This window comes from Vigna angularis, chromosome 10, assembly GCF_016808095.1.
Source record: "Vigna angularis cultivar LongXiaoDou No.4 chromosome 10, ASM1680809v1, whole genome shotgun sequence".
NCBI lineage: Eukaryota > Viridiplantae > Streptophyta > Magnoliopsida > Fabales > Fabaceae > Vigna > Vigna angularis.
In genome coordinates this window covers 21,140,755-21,159,511 of record NC_068979.1, presented here as the reverse complement: position 1 = coordinate 21,159,511, position 18,757 = coordinate 21,140,755, and the positions used below count along the sequence as shown (strand labels likewise).

General features: G+C 29.4%; 2 protein-coding genes across 2 annotated transcripts; one reads left to right on the top strand and one right to left on the bottom strand.

The window, feature by feature from the left end:
• Nucleotides 1-1,328: 1,328 nt before the first annotated feature.
• LOC108320082 (probable mannitol dehydrogenase) lies at nucleotides 1,329-5,083 on the bottom strand. The gene is made up of 5 exons (XM_017551422.1): nucleotides 4,952-5,083; nucleotides 3,901-4,014; nucleotides 2,349-2,862; nucleotides 1,983-2,136; nucleotides 1,329-1,727 (listed from the first exon to the last, which is right to left on the bottom strand). The coding sequence occupies exons 1-5, from the start codon at nucleotides 5,047-5,049 to the stop codon at nucleotides 1,522-1,524; spliced, it is 1,086 nt and encodes a 361-aa protein (XP_017406911.1). The 5' UTR covers nucleotides 5,050-5,083; the 3' UTR covers nucleotides 1,329-1,521.
• A 5,663-nt stretch (nucleotides 5,084-10,746) lies between these two features.
• Nucleotides 10,747-12,574, top strand: LOC108320083 (probable mannitol dehydrogenase). Its single transcript, XM_017551423.2, has 5 exons — nucleotides 10,747-10,920; nucleotides 11,014-11,127; nucleotides 11,259-11,772; nucleotides 11,887-12,040; nucleotides 12,136-12,574. The coding sequence occupies exons 1-5, from the start codon at nucleotides 10,817-10,819 to the stop codon at nucleotides 12,327-12,329; spliced, it is 1,080 nt and encodes a 359-aa protein (XP_017406912.1). The 5' UTR covers nucleotides 10,747-10,816; the 3' UTR covers nucleotides 12,330-12,574.
• Nucleotides 12,575-18,757: the final 6,183 nt, after the last annotated feature.

Below are 18,757 nucleotides of genomic sequence, written 5' to 3'. Positions count from 1 at the left end.
CCAATGTAGAGACGTGCGCCTTGTAGTCCCTGGGTACTACACACTATTGAGGACATCTAGAGTTTACTGGAATTGTTTTTTCAAGTGAAACCAACTGTTCGAATACATTGTCATGTAATTTTTAAAATTTGTTATTTCCTAAAAAAATAAGAAATCATAAAGTAATAAACAAAATATTTTTGAAATTTTTATTTGAATCTGATAATTGACTTCACTCCTACGTTATTTTCGTTCTTGAAAAAATTATTTTAATTTAGTTGATTTTTTCTATACACATACTCAGCTTCCAATTTATAAATAAACTAAAGTATATAATTGTTGGACACACACTTTATATATAATGTAATGAGTTAATTGAATTGAACCACCTATCTGGTCTTTGGCCTCCACAATTGAATGAACTAAGGTATCTTTTGATGCATTAAACACCACCAAAATGAGGAAACTGACTAATCCAAGGAAAAGAAATTGAAAATATCACTCAAAAACAATGTCCAGGCATGGGAATCTACGCTCCCTAGGGTTGTCTGGATTGTGCTTTTAGGTGATTTATTCCATTTTTTGATTTGGATGAGTGACTTTTGTAGTCTTTGGTAGTCCTTAGTACGTGAAAAACATCTTATTGCTTTAAATTATTGATGTGATCGATTACAAGGGCTCGTAATTGATTACTAGTGTGTTGAATTACATCTATTGTAACAACATTACAACAAAAATACGATTATGGACCAAAATTGCAATTTTTTTAAGATCATATCCAATGAATACATTTAATCCAACATTTAAAATCATAAAATTGTGTATATAAAATCTAATGAATAACTTATGTACAACATAAATGTCAACCCCAAAATTCAGGTACAAGTCTATTACAATTTGTATAACAAGACAATCGTGCAATCATAATATATATAAACTTGAACAATAATATATACACATTGAAATTGAGACAAGAGCATCACAATGACATCCATTTATACAAACTTCAACCATAATATATACAAACTTGAACAATAATATATGTTCTCTTGAACCATCATCTCCTTTCTTCAACCCATATTATTTACAAAATTCCTTCCATCATTTTCCAAGATGAATTACCGGAAAGCAACACTTTACACTTAACCCATCTTTATGTCTAAGTATTTGAACCTAAATTGTTCACAATTTTGCTCTCTAAGTCAATTTCTTTTAAAAAAAAATTCAAACAAACCAACAACACCTGACACGTGACATTGTAAAAATTTTGTCAAAAATTATTTTGTTAACCTATCACGATCCATATCTAAACGTGTTTTCTTGCAAATTAAAATAAAAACAACTCCACGTTCACGCAAAATGTTTTCCCTTTAAAATGTAATGCAATGCGAACACAGATATAGATAAATTCTCAAACTAAAACTTCACTACTACAAACACACATGACGCTTAAGAACAAAAACATAAAAGATCCACGCTCAGTCTTTGTCTGGTACCCTACCTTCAGTCTCTGAAATCTAAAAAACTCATCATATTCTTTATTCAGGAACTTGGCTTCAACGTGTTTCCAATATCAATAACAAATCGATACTTCACATCTGCTTTAAGGAGGCGTTCCATCGCAGTGTTCACATAATCCATTTCAATAACTTCGATATCAGGTTTCACATCATGCTTCGCAGCAAAATCTATCATTTCTTGCGTCTCTTTCATCCCTCCAATTGCACTGCCACCAACCAGCTTCCTCCCTGCCAATTGTGTACAGTTATACTGAGTTTCAAAATTCAATTAAGTACTTTTTCATTCTAATACAGACTAGATCCAAGGTTGGAAAAATTGTTTATTATTACTATACTTTTAACTTAAATGTGAAGAGTTCTATATTCATCGTGGCCAGTGATATTTTCCTGCATTTTTTTCTCAATACTAAGAATAACAAACATGATCACGATTCAAAACCCGCGAGTGTGTAATTGGTAGCATTATTTTTCATGGAAGCTTACCCGTAAGTAAGGCAAATGCTGGAACCTCAAGAGGTTTCTCTGGAGCACCAACCATGATCAATTTACCATGAGCCTTCAACAGGCCAATCAAAGGCACGAGAGAATGGTTAGCAGAAACTGTGTCAATGATTCCATCAAAGGTTCCCATGACAGCCTACACACATATTTAGTGAGGAACATTAGAAGTTGGTGAATGCTTTCACTTGCAACAAAGAAGCAACTTTAAGGCACACACAACATGTAACTGGTGATAAAAACAATTTGCATGTAATTTCTTAAAAATGTCACCAAAACTTTCGTAACCCTAGCATTTCGAAGAAAAAAAACTAATTTTCGTTACTAAATTTTGTGAGTAATGATAATTACCATCATCTCATCTTGTTCACGGCTAACAACAAATGCATCAGCTCCCATGTGTTCAATGGCTTCCTTCTTTTTGTTGGGAGAGGTACTAATTACTGTGACCTTAAGTCCAAGAGCTTTGGCAAACTTGACAGCCATGTGACCAAGTCCACCAAGACCAACCACACCAATATGAAGTCCAGGCTTATCAAGTCCATAATATTTCAAAGGGCTATACACTGTGATTCCAGCACAAAGGAGAGGAGCAGCAACATCAAGAGGTATGTTATCTGGAATACGAACCACAAAGTGTTCATCTGCAACCATTGAATCGGAGTAGCCTCCGTATGTTATGGTGCCATCAACATACTTGGCACTGTATGTGAGAATCATTTTGGGGCAGTAATTCTCATGATCTTCACTACAGTTCTGACAGGAGCTACAGGATCCAACCATGCACCCCACACCAACTCTGTCTCCAACTTTTAACTTTTGCACCTTGCTTCCCACCTCTGTCACCACACCAGCAATCTCGTGTCTACACAAATTCCAATCAAATTTCACATGTTATATCATGAACTGACCTTCAGTTACATTTAGAACATCTTAGAATAATTAAAAAAAAAATTGTTTAGTGTTGTAAGACTCAATTTCAGGTGAAGAAAAGGATCTGCAAGGCGTTGGAAATTATCTTACTATTTTCAATCAGAGTAAACTTTTAAATCAGTCCTTCACATACTAAAGACACAAACTTATTATACAAGAAGAAAGAAAAAAAAATGAAAAACAGAAAGAACGTTCAAACATTTTTGAGAAAGATTTGTCTTACGTGTAACTTTTAAAATTGAAGATTTTGAGTGGAAGTCTGTATAAAATTAATTATATGCTCAATATAATTGATTATATTTTTAACTTTTTTATTAATATTTACATTTTTATTTATTATAATAAAATATATAATGAATATAATTTTTTTAAAAAGAAAGTAAGATTGTTTTTAAGTTACATTAATTATACTTATTATAAACTTTTCAATTTAAATTTATTTGTTTTATCTTAATTCAAACAACTTGTTTGGTTGAGTGAAAAAAGATAGATTAAAGTAAAAGGCTTAATATTATTAATATATGTAATTGATTTAGTTGAATTATAGATGATTGATAAGTTATCCTATTAATTTAATGTCTAAGTTATTGTTGGGTGTATTAAACCATAAATTTTTTGCTAAAAAAATTAAAATAATTTATTTCTTAAAAACATTAATCATTTAAAAATGTTATTTATGGATTTCAAATAATAATCATCAAAAAAGTAAAAAGGGTCATACAAATAGAGTTATTTTAAAAAGGTTAAATATTAATAATAAATTAATATTTTAACACAAAATTCCTAAAAATTCATTATTTTCTTCTGGATTCAGACTTTATACACTCTTTAAAAAAAATCTTACAAATAATGACAAATCACTCTAACCCAATACACAGCAGCATTTTCAAAAATTATCTAAAATGAATCCCTACAAATATCTAGGAAAAATAAAAGTCAGCAAAAGGAAAAGAAAAGGACATATACGTACCCAGGAACAATAGGATAGATTGAACAGCTCCACTCATTCTTTAACATATGTAAGTCTGAGTGACATATTCCACAGTACATTACTTTAATTGCAACATCTTTCTCTCCTGTTGCCCTGCAAAAATCATACATCTCATCATTTCTTCAAAACTCAATTAAAAATTAAATTATCACTCAAGATGCTTATTTATTTTCACACTCAAGAAATACAAAATTATTAAATATTTTTTTCCATTATCAAATTTAACTTATATTATATATTGGGTTAGACTTCCAAAAAGTCCAATCTTAAAAAAATCATATCCCTGATACCATGTTATATTTGTTATATTCCTGAAGAGAGTAGAAAAATTCATTACACATTTTCAAGGTGCAATCTAATAAAATCATGATTCCAATTTCGTTTATAACGATTAGACTAAAAATTGGACACCGGGTTTATGGTATATTGTTCTTCTTTTGTTACCGTGGGATCGTGGAATAGAACTTTAAAAATATGTGGTTAGATAAATTAGTTTTACAACATTGCTCTATTTTAGGGTTTTTTTGTTTTTTAAATTTGAAAACTTTATAACACTTCTTTATATGATTCTTTATATTTATATATGATATTAGTAAAGCTTAATTGATTTATGTCATTGTGTTTTTACTTTTCACATTGAAAAGAAATTCTAAATTAAAATTAATGGTGTCTCTTATTATTAGGATTTTTTTTTTCTTGTTGTTGTTTCTAATAAATTGTTAGAAGTTTGGGAAATCCTTTACTTTAATACTTTTGATTTGTGTTCTTATTTCCTTTATCATTATATTTAAATCCTAATTATTTTATTTTAATTTCTGGAAGAAAAAACTACTATATATATGTAAACCATTTGCATTTTAGTCCTTATTGAATATTTTGGAAAAAAAACAAATTGAAGATGAATAAAATGTAATGAGAATTAGAACAGTACAAAAACTAAAAGGAAAAAAAATAACAATAGTCAATTGATGAATTGTGGTTGAAAACAAAAGAAAAATGAATGAACAAAAGTAATTTGAGAAGATAATACCTTCTGGAGAAATTGAAAGGGGAGAGAATGCCAGAAGTGTCTCTTGCTGCCCATCCAAATGCTTTGATGGGATGCTCTGTCTCTGCTTCTGAAACCATTTCAATTGCAGAATAGAGAGAGTAATAAGAGAGTTAAAAGAGTGGCTCTGAGAGAAAAAATGAGGACAACAGCAATAGCAGAAGCCATATTTAACGAGTTATTCCAATTCTCAACATGTGGATATTCTTTCTAACTCATATTAGACTTTGTCAATCATCTCAGAAATAACTTTAATAATTAATATACAATTAATATTTCTATTTAATGTGTTTAATAATCAAGTATCTGTTTCGTTTTTTTTTTAATTTTTTAAACATATATTTAAATATAATGATACAGGAAATAAAACCACATATCAAAAGTATTAAAGTAAAGAATTTCCCATAACAATTTATTAGAAACAACAATCAAATGGAGCAGTTTTTAATTTTCTTTAGAACAGAAAGAAAGTTTAAAAAACGAAAGCTTAAAAAATTAGATATTGGGTATCTGATGTTATTTCTGTTGAGCACCTTAGTTTTATTTATTTATTTTTTTTATGACATAAAAAAACAGAAATGATAAACGATAAATGTGTTTACACATATATAAATCATTATTTATTTATATAATTTATGTCACTTACTTTTTTAAGTTTTAATATTTTAATTTGGTTTCTTAATAAATTAAAATATTAATTGTTATAACATATAGGTCTTTAATCATAATTAATTAATTAAATCCTTTTATAAAATTAATTAATAAAATATAATTATTCTAACGCATTCAATAATTTATTATATATATATATGGGTTTATTTATATACGTCACTTTTTTTAGTTGGTACATTTTAGCAGAGTGTATCATTTAGTTGGTATATTTTAGTAAAGTTTATCCGATTTTAGTAGACAAAAATATCTCATATAGTATGGATTCTCAGTTTTAAGGTCAAAGTTATTTGAATAATTTTCATTCTCAAAATTTAAAAAGAAAAACAAGAAATCTCGAATCCTTAGTCACTGCTCTCATCCCTCATTCTTCTCAACTCTTTCTCTCTCATCTCTCTCACTCTAACATTCCCTCTGTCATCCCTATAGTAGTTCCAACCGAAAAAAATCATAAACATTCACCTAATCCTAATCCATCTTGCTCACTTATCAAATTTGTTTCTCTCTCATCTCCATCCTCTCTCTCTAACTCACACAAAGTAACTCGCGACACCGCAATTGGTTACTCTTGCTCTGTTCGGTCATTTGTTTTCCACTTTAATAAAAAAAATAATTGATGATATTGATATTGATTTTTGATTGGAGGGTTGTGTTATATTTTTTCCCTTCTGATTGTTATTAAATTTCGTTTATCTCTATGGAGATTTGATACTTGAACTATTAAGTTATCTGGAAATATTTTTCAGAAGAGAAAAACCCTTATGTGGAAAGGGGATTTTGGAAGGGATAAGTGATTGTCTAGAAAATGGATTTCTAAAGTGAGCTCTTAAAAATAATTCTAAAAACACATTTTTTGTTGGAATATACTTTTCACCTTTCTTTATAGAACCAACCTTAAAACACAGCAAAAAAATGAAGCTCCTGCACATGGTACTAAATGATTTAACATGAAGAAATTATTGAAGAAAGTTTATGAACAGAGAAAACTATTGTTATTGGCTTGTCCCCTTATTCAAAAAAGAGACCACTGCTCGATCCCTTTCGAATGTTTCATATTGATAAGCATGTTTTCATTTCATTTTTGTAAAGAGAATAAAAATATTCTAACAAATTACACATCTTCTATATTTGAACAGATTAGAGAATATTGAGTAGTTTTGAAGAAGAACTACATTAATATACCAATTAACTAAAAATCAACCAGAAATTAGTAAACTAGTCATAATGAACATGTTAGCTCTCAGTTGGACCAAAAAATTACTTTTCAAAGTAAATGACATCATGTAAGTTTATTTTAAACAATTCACATCTCTAACTTGTTTATTCAATATTAACATGATGTTGTCATTCTCCTTTATCATTTGCCATAGAAGTGAAATTAAGAAAAACAAACTAATTTCAAATTGGAATTTAAACTTAATAAATTTGTTACCATCACGCTCATCGTTTAATTTCTACTCCTTTCATTTATATGATTTTATCAAAATTATAAACATGATGTTGTCATTATGATTTATCATTTGCCGCATAAGCGAGTGAAATTAAGAAAAACAAAAGGTAATGACTTTCAAATTAGAATTTAAACTTAATAATTTGTTACCATCACGTTCATAGTTTAACTTCTACTCCTTTCATTTCTATGATTTTATTATTTAAAAACTAAATTCTTTGCAACTATTATGGGTTGATGCTATCGTCTTTTCGTGGGAGATTTCTTTTTTTTTCGTTTTGAAATTGTTGTAAACTTTAGTTTTTAACAAATTTAATAACAATCAGAAGGGAAAAATATAACACAGCCCTCCAATCAAAAATCAACATCATCAATTATTTTGTTATTAAAGTGGAAAACAAATGAATTAACAGAGTAACAGTAACAAATTGCGGTGTCGCGAGTTGATGTGTGTAGTAGATATGAGATGAGAGAGAAACAAATTGGATAAGTGGGAAAAGTGAATTAATATTAGGTGACTGTTTTTGATTCTTTTAGTTGGAGCTACTATAGGGATGACAGAGAGAATGTTGAAGTGGGAGAGATGAAAGAGAAATGGTGGAGAGGTATGAGGGATGAGAGAAAGATGATAAGGGTTTGGAAGTTTCTTGTTTTTTTTTTAGTTTTAAAAATGAAAATTATTCAAATATCCTTTACCTTAAAACTTAAAATCCATATGAGAGTATTTTTGTCTACTAAAACCCGATACACTTTACTAAAATGTACCAACTAAAAAAATATCTTACTTGTTACCAAACCCATATATATATATATATATATATATATATATATATATATATATATATATATATATATATATATATATATATATATATATATATATATATATATATATATATATGATCAAGATTTTGAGTTACGTTTCGATCAAGACGTTTTACTCTTTTAAAATTAAATATTATTTTTTAAAATGTAATTAACTTTCAATTTCTTTGTAAATTTTGGTATATTTAGTTTATTTTTTAATAAAAATTTTAATATATTGAGTATTCAAAATCTTTGTACTTTTTTAATTCAATTTTTGTTGTCTAATTTCTAAGTTAACTAGATGATGAGGTTTTTGAACTGTCATTTCACTTTTTTTTAACACGTTAAAAATTATGAGATGTTATAATTAATATAAAATATAATACACTTAATATAAAATATGATAAGTTATTTTTATTATTTTAATTAAAATTATGTTAGACCAAACTATCATATTTTGATTATTCTACGTCTTTACCAACCGTGATCAAAATACTGTTATCAATCTTAATCAAAAGCGTATTGTCGTCTCTAACCATTAGAAGATGAAGTAAGATAACAATTACATTATTTAATTAATGAAAAAAATTAAACCGTAAGAATTTAATTGAGAAATATAAAATTTTAAAAATAATTAAAATATTTATTAAAATTTTAGTTAAAAATATTTAAATTTATAAGAAACTCAAAACTTAATTAATTTATTATTATTATATATAGAAATAACTATATTGAATAATAAGTTATGAATCATTTTAAATGATACGTTATGATATAATATTTATATTGATACTTAAAAAGAACTTTTAAAATTGATAAAATGAATATTATTAATTGTATACTATTTAGAAAAATATTAAATGCATATGATATTAGTAAATATATAACAATTAAAATTATTAATGGTACCTTAAATGCATTAACTGAATAAAAGGTTTAGTGATTATTACAAAAAACGTAAATATTTACTGTTATGATATGAAATCATTTATGTAATATTTTAAAAATGAAATTATAAAACTCCTAGAATGTTAGGTAGATATGTTATTGTATTCAGATGTCTGCGTCTACCTTTTAGTTAGATATGTTGTTTATTTAAAAGAATTTATCCAATAAGTATTAATTGAGTTTCATTTTTTTTAGAAATTGATTTTTATTTAATTTTTAATCTAAGTTATTATTCAATTTATTTTTTTATAAGTTTTTTAATTTAAAGTTTTTTTTTAAATTTGAATTGTATAAGAGATTTTAAAAAATTAAAAATAATATAATAATATATAAAAATAAATTAAAGATAATAAAAGCATGTATTAAATATAAGTATAATAATGGAAAAAGGGAGTAGAAATTATAAGTTAAAACTAAAATAAAACACTTTCATATTCTTCTGAAAGGCCCCTGTAAAGGTCAAATTAACTTATAAATTAGTCAAATAAATACTTCCTGACTACTTTTGTTTTTTAAACAATAAGTCTAAGTATTCTTTTAAAACAATATACACAAGTGTTATTATACAATATCAGTAAAAAGAGTTTTTGAACTATCTAAAATAAATATTGTTTATTTATCTTAAAATTAATATTAAGGAATGAACATAGTTATCAAAATTTTAAACAGATGATAATTTTATAGTGTAGAAATTTCTTGAATAGAATGAATATATTCAGATTTTGTATATTAAATTATATATATGATTGAGTTTATTAGGACTTTAGTAAGGATTTAATTTTTATTAGGTATGAAATTATCTTATATATTTTTGAGTAAAATTAATATATCGTTTGAATATAAAAAATAAATGGAGTAAGAAATGAAAAAAAAAAAGTTTTAATAGTGTACTTTTTTTTAACAATTTTTTTTTGGAGAGAAAATATTTGTAGAATATAGAATAAATTTAATATTTTAATTATTATGGGCAGACTTTTTTCATATACAATAAATTATTTATATTGTATTTTGAATTGAAAAATTAATTATTGCGGAATTTAAGAAAAAATAATTAATCATATTTTGTATTTGATTTTTTATTTGTTTTAAAAAATAAAATTATATTTAAAAAAAATATTTACTGTTTATTGTATTTAAATTTTGTTGTTGATGCTAATGTGAAATTATTGGTATATATAATGTGAAATTATTTTTTTAAACTTCCTTTCTCACCAGGAAATAAAAAGTAAATACCCGAGTTACCCTTTAATTTAAATTTAAAAAATGATTCTAGAAGATCTAGTTTTTATAAGACAATAAGATTTTAATTACAATTATAAGAAGGACGATGTCTAAATCATTACACCATTAGAGTTGGAAAATTACTATGACTAAAGAAGCCCGGCATGTCCCACCAAGATATTATAGGTATTATGATCAAAGAGAAAGTTGAATGCAGCAAATAAATTAAGAACGGCAATGATGTTTACGGAAGAATTGTGAAGTGTGATCTCACCACTCCTTATTTTTCCCATTACTGTAGCAGCAGCCGGTTGATGAGTAACCAAGTGCCTGACTGAGCGAGAAAGTTGAATTTTCTCAATGAGCGACGGCAGCCTCGTCTACCCTTCCAGGAGACCGTTTCGTCCAATAACAAAACACCAGCTTCACTAAAACATTTCTGTCACTTTCCACCTTTGAATTAGCATTTCCTAAGATATTAATTCTAGTCACCATTTTCAAAACTTGTTGCTCAGGGAATTGAAAAAAATAAATAAATTTCACGTCCGTCCTCCGCTATAGTCTACTCGGTGACTTCACTGCGTGGGTCAGTTATGGTTTCACGTTTCGGCCTAATAAATTTATATATATTCATGCGTTAAAAACCTTATTATATATATCCTCAGCTCCTCAGTTAGTTCTTCACAAAAAGTTGCCATTCTTTTCCAGTTTCATTAATTCTATCAGTCCCTTTTCTCTTGCAAAATTTGAACATGTCGAACGTGTTAGCAGGCAGTGAAAAGGGAGAAGTTTCTGCATATGGGTGGGCAGCTAGAGACGATTCGGGAATTCTCTCCCCATTCCACTTTACAAGAAGGTATAATATGTCTTAATTGAAATTGCATGCTCTTCAAAGAAAAACCCATTTGCAAAAGGACTGATTTTTTGTTTTCTTGAACAAAATTAACAGGGCAAACGGTGATAATGATATCACACTCGAAATACTCTACTGTGGGATTTGCCACACGGACCTCCACTTCGCGAGGAACGACTTTGGGATGTCGATCTATCCAATGGTTCCTGGGTATACTATTTTCTCCAGAAAGATCTCCTTTTAATCGTTAAAAACTGCGACTTTTTGCTTAGTTACTCATAAAACTTTTGTCTTACTATGTGGAATAAAGTATATACTGAAACGAGCATACGTTGTTTTAGGCATGAGATTGTGGGTAAAGTGACAAAGGTGGGTGGCAAAGTCACAAAATTCAGTGTTGGAGACATAGCTGGTGTGGGTGGCTCTGTGGGTTCGTGTGGCTCATGTTCGGAGTGCAGCGAGGGATTCTATGTGTATTGTCCAAAGATGATTTTAACCTACAGTGCACGCTGCCATGATGGAACAGTAACCCAAGGTGGATACTCTGATAATCTGGTGGTTGATCAGAACTTTGCGGTGCTAATCCCGAAGTCCATGCCACTGGCTAGTACAGCCCCCTTGTTGTGTGCTGGAATCACAGTCTACAGCCCGTTGAAGTATCACGGGCTTACTGAGCCCGGGTTGCACTTGGGTGTGGTGGGCCTGGGAGGCCTAGGTCACGTGGCTGTGAAGTTTGCTAAGGCTTTTGGCATGCGTGTCACTGTGATAAGTACATCTCCCAGCAAGAAAAAGGAAGCATTGGAGAGGTTTGGTGCAGATGCATTCTTGGTTAGTCGAGACCAACAACAGTTGCAGGTAACTCACACACACCAATTTGCTTGCTTTAATCTACTGATATAATGCCTATGCATGCATGCATGACATGATCAAAATCTGAATAATGAATTTCTGTGGTGGGGGTGATTTTAGGATGCCGTGGGAACCATGGACGCCATTATTGACACTGTTTCAGCTAATCACTCCATCCAACCACTGATTGGTTTATTGAAAACAAGAGGAAAGTTGATTTTGTTGGGTGGACCAGCCAAACCTCTTGAGGTTTTAGCTATGCCTTTGCTTTTGGGTGAGTTTTGTTATAACACTTCCACAATTGTTTTATATATGTATCATGTAGAGGAAAATGAGTAACAGTATGAAAATGTGTTGAATTATATATAGGGAGAAAGATGATTGCTGGAAGTGCAGGAGGTGGGAGAGAAGAGATTCAAGAGATGATTAATTTTGCAGCAAAACACAATATTACAGCAGATGTGGAAGTCATTTCAATGGAGTACGTGAACACTGCTATGGAGAGACTAGAAAAGAATGATGTTAAATATCGCTTTGTCATTGATGTGGCAAACACCATATAAGCTGCATGTTCAAAGAACCACAGAAGAAGCAAGCCATAGCAATATACTTCATACTGTTATAATCTCACGCGTTACTAAAATTGTAGGGAATTATTGAATGATATTTTCCAAACACAGTTCAAAATTTGATCTTGTTAATCAAACTTATTTAATGATCTAGTTTAGATGATACGATTTGATATATTCAAATATAAAATTACTTTATAATTGTACTCTTTTAGTTGAAAAATAAAATAATGTACCTGCTCACAACTCATTGTCATACGTTTTTATCATTAAAATTTTTCTCTTTTATATTAATTGTCAAGTGTTAAGGTATAATTTTTGTAATATAAACACTCTTTAGGAATCGGTTGAAAACAGGAAAAATTCATACAACCTCCTCCTGCAACTACTTTTTAATGAGAAAATCATTATTTTGATACCTAACAAATTTTTACACATATTTAATATTTGTTATTTTATCCTTTAATGTTTCTTTTTCTGTAATAATATAAAAGTCTTTTCAATGACCAAAACATTCTTAAAAAGTAAGTTGTCTAGTGCAAGTAGTTTCAAAAAAACCATTTTCCTTTTACTAATTATATATATACATATATTCTTTGTGAACAAGTACTTTTTAAGATATTAAAGAAATTTAAATAAATTATTTTCCTTTTTAATCCAAAACCAGCAAAGAAATCCTCATACTCAATTTATTACTATTAAATATAATAACTATCTGTATATTAATTACTACTAAAATAACATTATACGGATTAAAATAATTTTACTGTGTTTAGAATTGAAAGCCTCAAATACTTTACTCTTTTTTATATTTTTATGTAAATTTTAATAATAAAATGAATAATATTTTATTAACTAGCTAGTTCTTCTTTAAAACATTTAAATTCATATACTCTTCCACGTGTCCTCGATCGTGTCACACGTCTCTCTCTCTCTCTCTCTCTCTCTCTCTCTATATATATATATATATATATATATATATATATATATATATATATATATATCTATATATATAATATCTGTATCATATATGAAATATTTATTTTTAACTGAAAACATCTGGTGACTGAGATTGCTTGCACTTTCTTCTATAGATATATTAAAGAATTTTGTCGTCCATCAACCTAATAAAAGGCATAAGCTCTAAGAGATTTGATAAAGATATGAGAAATAAAAGTGGAGGCTTGTTGGATGAATAAGATTTGTATTTGTATTGTGAAAATTGTTGAAAATTATTTTTAAACGTTTTAAAATTTGATGTCCCCAATTTCAAGATGATCCAAAAGTTTAGGGTGAAAAGTTGCACTTGAATTGTTTTCTTAGCAGTAGAAGAAAAAGAAGTATACCGACACCATTGATGATAATAAATTTCTTGTTGTAATATGAGAGACATTGTCAATGCACATGGGATACTTTTGAAAAAATGGAAGGCTGAAAGCTAATATAACATTTTCCCTTTATCTTGACGAAAATGTCAAAGGTGGGAGAATTCAAAAGCTTGATATTATTATTAGTACTATGTTTCCATTATCTCTCAAATCTATATTTTACAACTCTTTGGTGGAGATATCCATATGCAATATTGACATAATCAATAGCAACAAAGTCAACTCTATTGGTTTCCTTCATGATGATTGTAAATCCATAATTGCTTTTCAACGTTGGACAAATAACGACGATTTTGTTAAAAAAAATTATCCATACTATGATAATAGTCTTATTTTCATTCAACCTTAACACAAAAAAAAAATGTAAATTCAACCTTGAACCAAATACAAATAATAAAAATTAAAAACAAAATATCAACTAACTTAAAATAAAATTTATTTAATTTATCTCTATATTATATCAATAAAAAAAATAATATTGTACTTAAATAAATAGAAAATCAAAACTACTTATCTTTGTTTTATCTCTATCAAAATCAAACTAAATATTACTAAACTCAAAACTAATAAAATAAGATTTAAACAAAATTATTAATAAATCCCGTAAAATTTAAGTTTATCCCAACAAAACTACTCCATAAACTTAAATTTATCATCCTTTATTTGGCTTTCCATGTGTATCATCTTTCTCTTTTCTGTTTTCATCTAGTTCAAGAACATTATATTCTTCCTCATTCTTGTCAACCATCGCCTTCTTCAGCTCCTCGAGTTTAACCTTCTATTTATTCATCATCTCTAGAAGTCTCTCTACTTGTTGAATCTCTTCATCTTTTTGTCTTAGTTTCTTCTTCAGGTTTTCCATCTCCACGTTTTCTGCTTCATCATTGTTGGAACCGAGCTCTCCAACTCCATACTCTCTACATTTGAGCTCTTTGCTATCAACAAAATTCCACACTCTTCTTCCACATCTTTAGTAAGGAGTTTTGTCTACCTCTTTGTCTCAGTTTGACAATACTTTGCAATGTGGTTAGCCTAACACTTCCTCAATCTACAGTCGTTTGCATAATGGTCATGCTTGCCACAGTTAAAACACTTCAATCTTGACCGATCTCCTCGACCTTTTCCTTATCCTTGGTCACGCCAACTCTGTTGACTGGTTTGTTCTTCACCATCAACCTCAAAATTACCTCGGCTATGTCCACCTCGTCCTCGACCTTCAAGACCTCGGCTCTGAGTATTTCGAGTTTCATTTGAGTCCAAATGTGCTTGTAGTGCTTGATCATTGGGTTCCCTCTTTTTCTTCTTCTTCCTCAGTTCGTGGGCCTTTAATACCCAACTAATTCCTTCACAGTGAGAGTTGACAGATCCTTTATCTCTTCAAAATCATCCGTCAAAATTTTCAAGATCTTTTTCGCGGTCGGTTAGGAGGAACATCTTCACCGTTCATTTCAATTTGGTTAGCCATCTTCTACACTCAAGCTATAAACTCAACAACTTCCTCATTTTCATCCATCTCCATATGTTCAAACTCTCTTTTGAGAACTTGTACTTGAACTTGCCTCACACAAATATCTTCTTTGTAAGCCACCTCTAGAACTTCCCAGACTTCTTTTGTTGACTTTGCATTAGGTATTTTCTCGAACTCTGATTCATCCACTACATTGTACAGAAAGTATAAAGTTGATTTGTCTTTCACCCGTGTCCTTTTCAATGCAGCAATCTGGGTCATTGTCGGATGCTTATCCTTTGTGCGTTCATTGTACCTGTCCTCCACTATATCCCATACATCTTAGGATCCAAGAAGAACTTTAATCTACAAATACCAATTGTCGTAATTGATCTTTTCTGATAATTGTGACACTCTTTTTCTGTTGACTACCTTTGTCATCTTTCTCACAGAAAACCCAAGCACTCAATTTTTCTCTCACAATGTATGATTCTTCTCTCTCTCCTTTTTTTCTCTCAGTGCTCAGAACATAAAGCTCTTATACCACTTTGTTAAAATGAGTGACCCACAATATGATAATACTCTTCAATTCACTACGGTTATTTTCATTGAACCTTAACACCCTTTAAGTAGGTGAAAATTGGACCTTGGACCAAGTACAAATAATAAAAACTAAAAATAAAATATTAATTGACTCAAAATAAAATCTACTTAATATATCTCTATCTTATATCAGCAAAATAAAATAATATTGCACCTAAATAAATGGAAATCAAAAACTATCTTTCCTTATTCTATCTCTATCAAAATCAAACTAAATATTACTAAATCCAAAACTAATAAAATAAGATTTAAACAAAGTTATTAATAAACTCCTAAAATTTAAGTTTATCCCAACATATTTGGGGTAACAATTCATCGTCTTTGGAAATAACGATGGTCTAAAATCGTCATCATATGACCATTTAATTTTCATTTTTATAAGACATTCATATTTCGTGTCCTAATTTTTCACTACTTCCTTGTAGTTGTCTGTCACTTACCCTTGTCGCTGCTCAATTTGAAGACTTCTTTTTTTGTTGTTATCGTCATTCGCAAGCCATTGTAGGTCACTTCCACCGTTAAAACAATTGTTCAAGAGTATGCTTTGTGCCTATTTTCTGTACGCCTTTTTCCTTTGTCGTTGTTTGCGACCACCTTCCTGGCCTCCAGTGCCAACGTTCGTGATCACCCTATTTATCATTATGGTTATGTTGACCAACATTATCCTCATTTCCCTCTTGTTTGTTACTCTTCTTTTTCAAATTCAATATACATTATTAATATCTTACAAAATGTGTTAGTGTAAAATTATATTGAATAAGTTTATTGTTAGGAGTTATTATAAATGTTTTTTTAATATTTTGGTAATAAGTATGAATTGTTAGATAGCTTTTCTTTAATTTAAGTACTATGGGAATTAATGAGTATGAATTGTTATTTGAAATATATGTTAAACGTGTTGGGATTAAGTCCGGATGTGCATGACCTTTAACAAACATTGAGAAAAATGTGAAATGCTATCGAAATGTGTTATTCAATTATAAGTGAATCTTCTCGAATTGGATAGGGTCATACCTTTTTATGAAAAAATGTGAGATTTGAATGCATTGATAGAAAACTAATTTCGATCATGTATTTATAGAACATATATATGAATTGGGATTGGATTAATTTGTCACGTATAAGTGATGATTACAAAAGAAGGGTTGGTGAGTTTTTACGGTTCTCTTAACGCAATGTTGGTAGTATAGAAAATAGAGTAAGGATGAAATTTCCTTGTGTGAATTGTTTAAAAGGGAGAACATCTTTTATAATATACAACATGGATGTGACATGGCGAATTAGTAGACATTCCAAGTGTGATTGAAACACATGAATCTGTTGATTGGACAATGGACGGTAAATTGAAGATCACGATCTGTGATGTTGGAGTACAAACCTTTGTTGAAGCGGTGTGTGAAAATATGACTATTAATGTAGAGAACCCATTATATCCTAGTTCAACTAACTTGACATGATTATCAATAGTATTAAGGTTAATGAATTTAAAGGCATTAAATGGGTAGACTAATGAAAGCTTCATAAAATTGATTTAGTTGTTGAAGGAAATGTTTCTTAAAAGTAATATATTACTTGATTGAATGTATGAGGTAATGAAGATCCTTTTTCTAATGGGTATGGAACACCAAAATATTCATTCATGTTCTAGTGATTGTATTTTGTATAGAAAAAAGTTTGCAGAGTCGAGAATTTGTCTCAAGTGTGGTTTGTCACATTATATAAGGTCAAAGATGGTGATAAGGAGAATAGTAATGAGATCACAAAGCACAACCCTCCTTTGAATGCAATTTGATATCCATCAATAATTCTAAGGTTTAAATGTATGTTTTTGAATCCAAGTGATGCTAGAAACCTTACATGGCATGTTGATGAGCGGAAATGTGTGGACTACTTCGTTATACTACAGATTTTATGCAATCAAAGAACATTGATAAATAATTTCCTGCACTCAAAAATGAATCAAGGAATTTTAGAGTTGGACTAGTTATAGATGGAATGAATCCTAATGAAAATTTTAGTATTAATCATAGTTCATGGCTTGTTTTGTTAGTATGGTGCAAGAAAATGTGAAAGTCCATGTACCAAGTAGAGTTGCATTCATGAAGAAACTTCACAACAATTTGTACAAACTCGAGAAAGTGAGAAATGTGAGATTAGTAACATCACATATATTCTTTTTATTACTATTTCGTTACATATAATACTAAGTAAATTTTATTTAAATGTTTATAGGGTATTCGGAAAAAAGCACAGGAGATCCAAGCATATAATGAGACTCCTCATTTTCTCGTGGTGGTTATCATAAGTAGAGTAGAAGATGATCAGAGAAAAGCTTAAAGTATTTTATGTATCTAGCAATGACGATGGTAGTGCATATTCAAATTAACCTCCATCTCACCATCTTGCCATGACAAATGAAAGTAGGTTCATCTTAAAAAGTCAGGAACATGGACTTATGAAGAATCACAACTACTAGTTGAGCGGATTGTAAGTATACATGTTTCAATAGTTTAATTTAAAACTTATTATTCAATTTAAAGTCTTCTAATTATGTATGATTCCTTCTTGTAGGATTCTTTAGTTGAGTAGTAGACCCATGGTGTTTTCAATCCCATTGGTCGAGAGGTAATGTTGTTCTTGAATGACCTTAACAATGTTCGTACTATTGGACACAGTGTGAGGATTCGAGGTTACTTTGGAGCCTCATTACAATTCTAATCTCATTCATCCTTTAGTGTTCATACGGAGGAGTACTTGTAATAAATGAAAGTTAACTTGGTAGAACAACTATGAGAGGAGATGAGAGAAGAACGAGAGCATATAAGAAAAATATTTGAAGAAATATGACAAGAGCAGCAAGCGATGATGGAAGAATTTAAAAAGTGGCTAGAAAGCTTACTACTTTCGTAAAAGCACCCCATTGTAGTACAACTTGACCTTTCTCTTAGTGTAAGAGTCAACACTAAAAGGAGTTACTCAATTGC

Coding starts and splice junctions, on each gene's coding strand:
- LOC108320082 (XM_017551422.1), bottom strand. CDS start 5,049: ATGGTTTCAGAAGCAGAGACAGAGCATCCCATCAAAGCATTTGGATGG. Junction 4,015..4,951: donor CCTTTCAATTTCTCCAGAAG/GTATTATCTTCT, acceptor TGATTTTTGCAG/GGCAACAGGAGAGAAAGATG. Junction 2,137..2,348: donor GTGAACAAGATGAGATGATG/GTAATTATCATT, acceptor ATATGTGTGTAG/GCTGTCATGGGAACCTTTGA.
- LOC108320083 (XM_017551423.2), top strand. CDS start 10,817: ATGTCGAACGTGTTAGCAGGCAGTGAAAAGGGAGAAGTTTCTGCATAT. Junction 10,921..11,013: donor CCATTCCACTTTACAAGAAG/GTATAATATGTC, acceptor CAAAATTAACAG/GGCAAACGGTGATAATGATA. Junction 11,128..11,258: donor ATCTATCCAATGGTTCCTGG/GTATACTATTTT, acceptor ACGTTGTTTTAG/GCATGAGATTGTGGGTAAAG.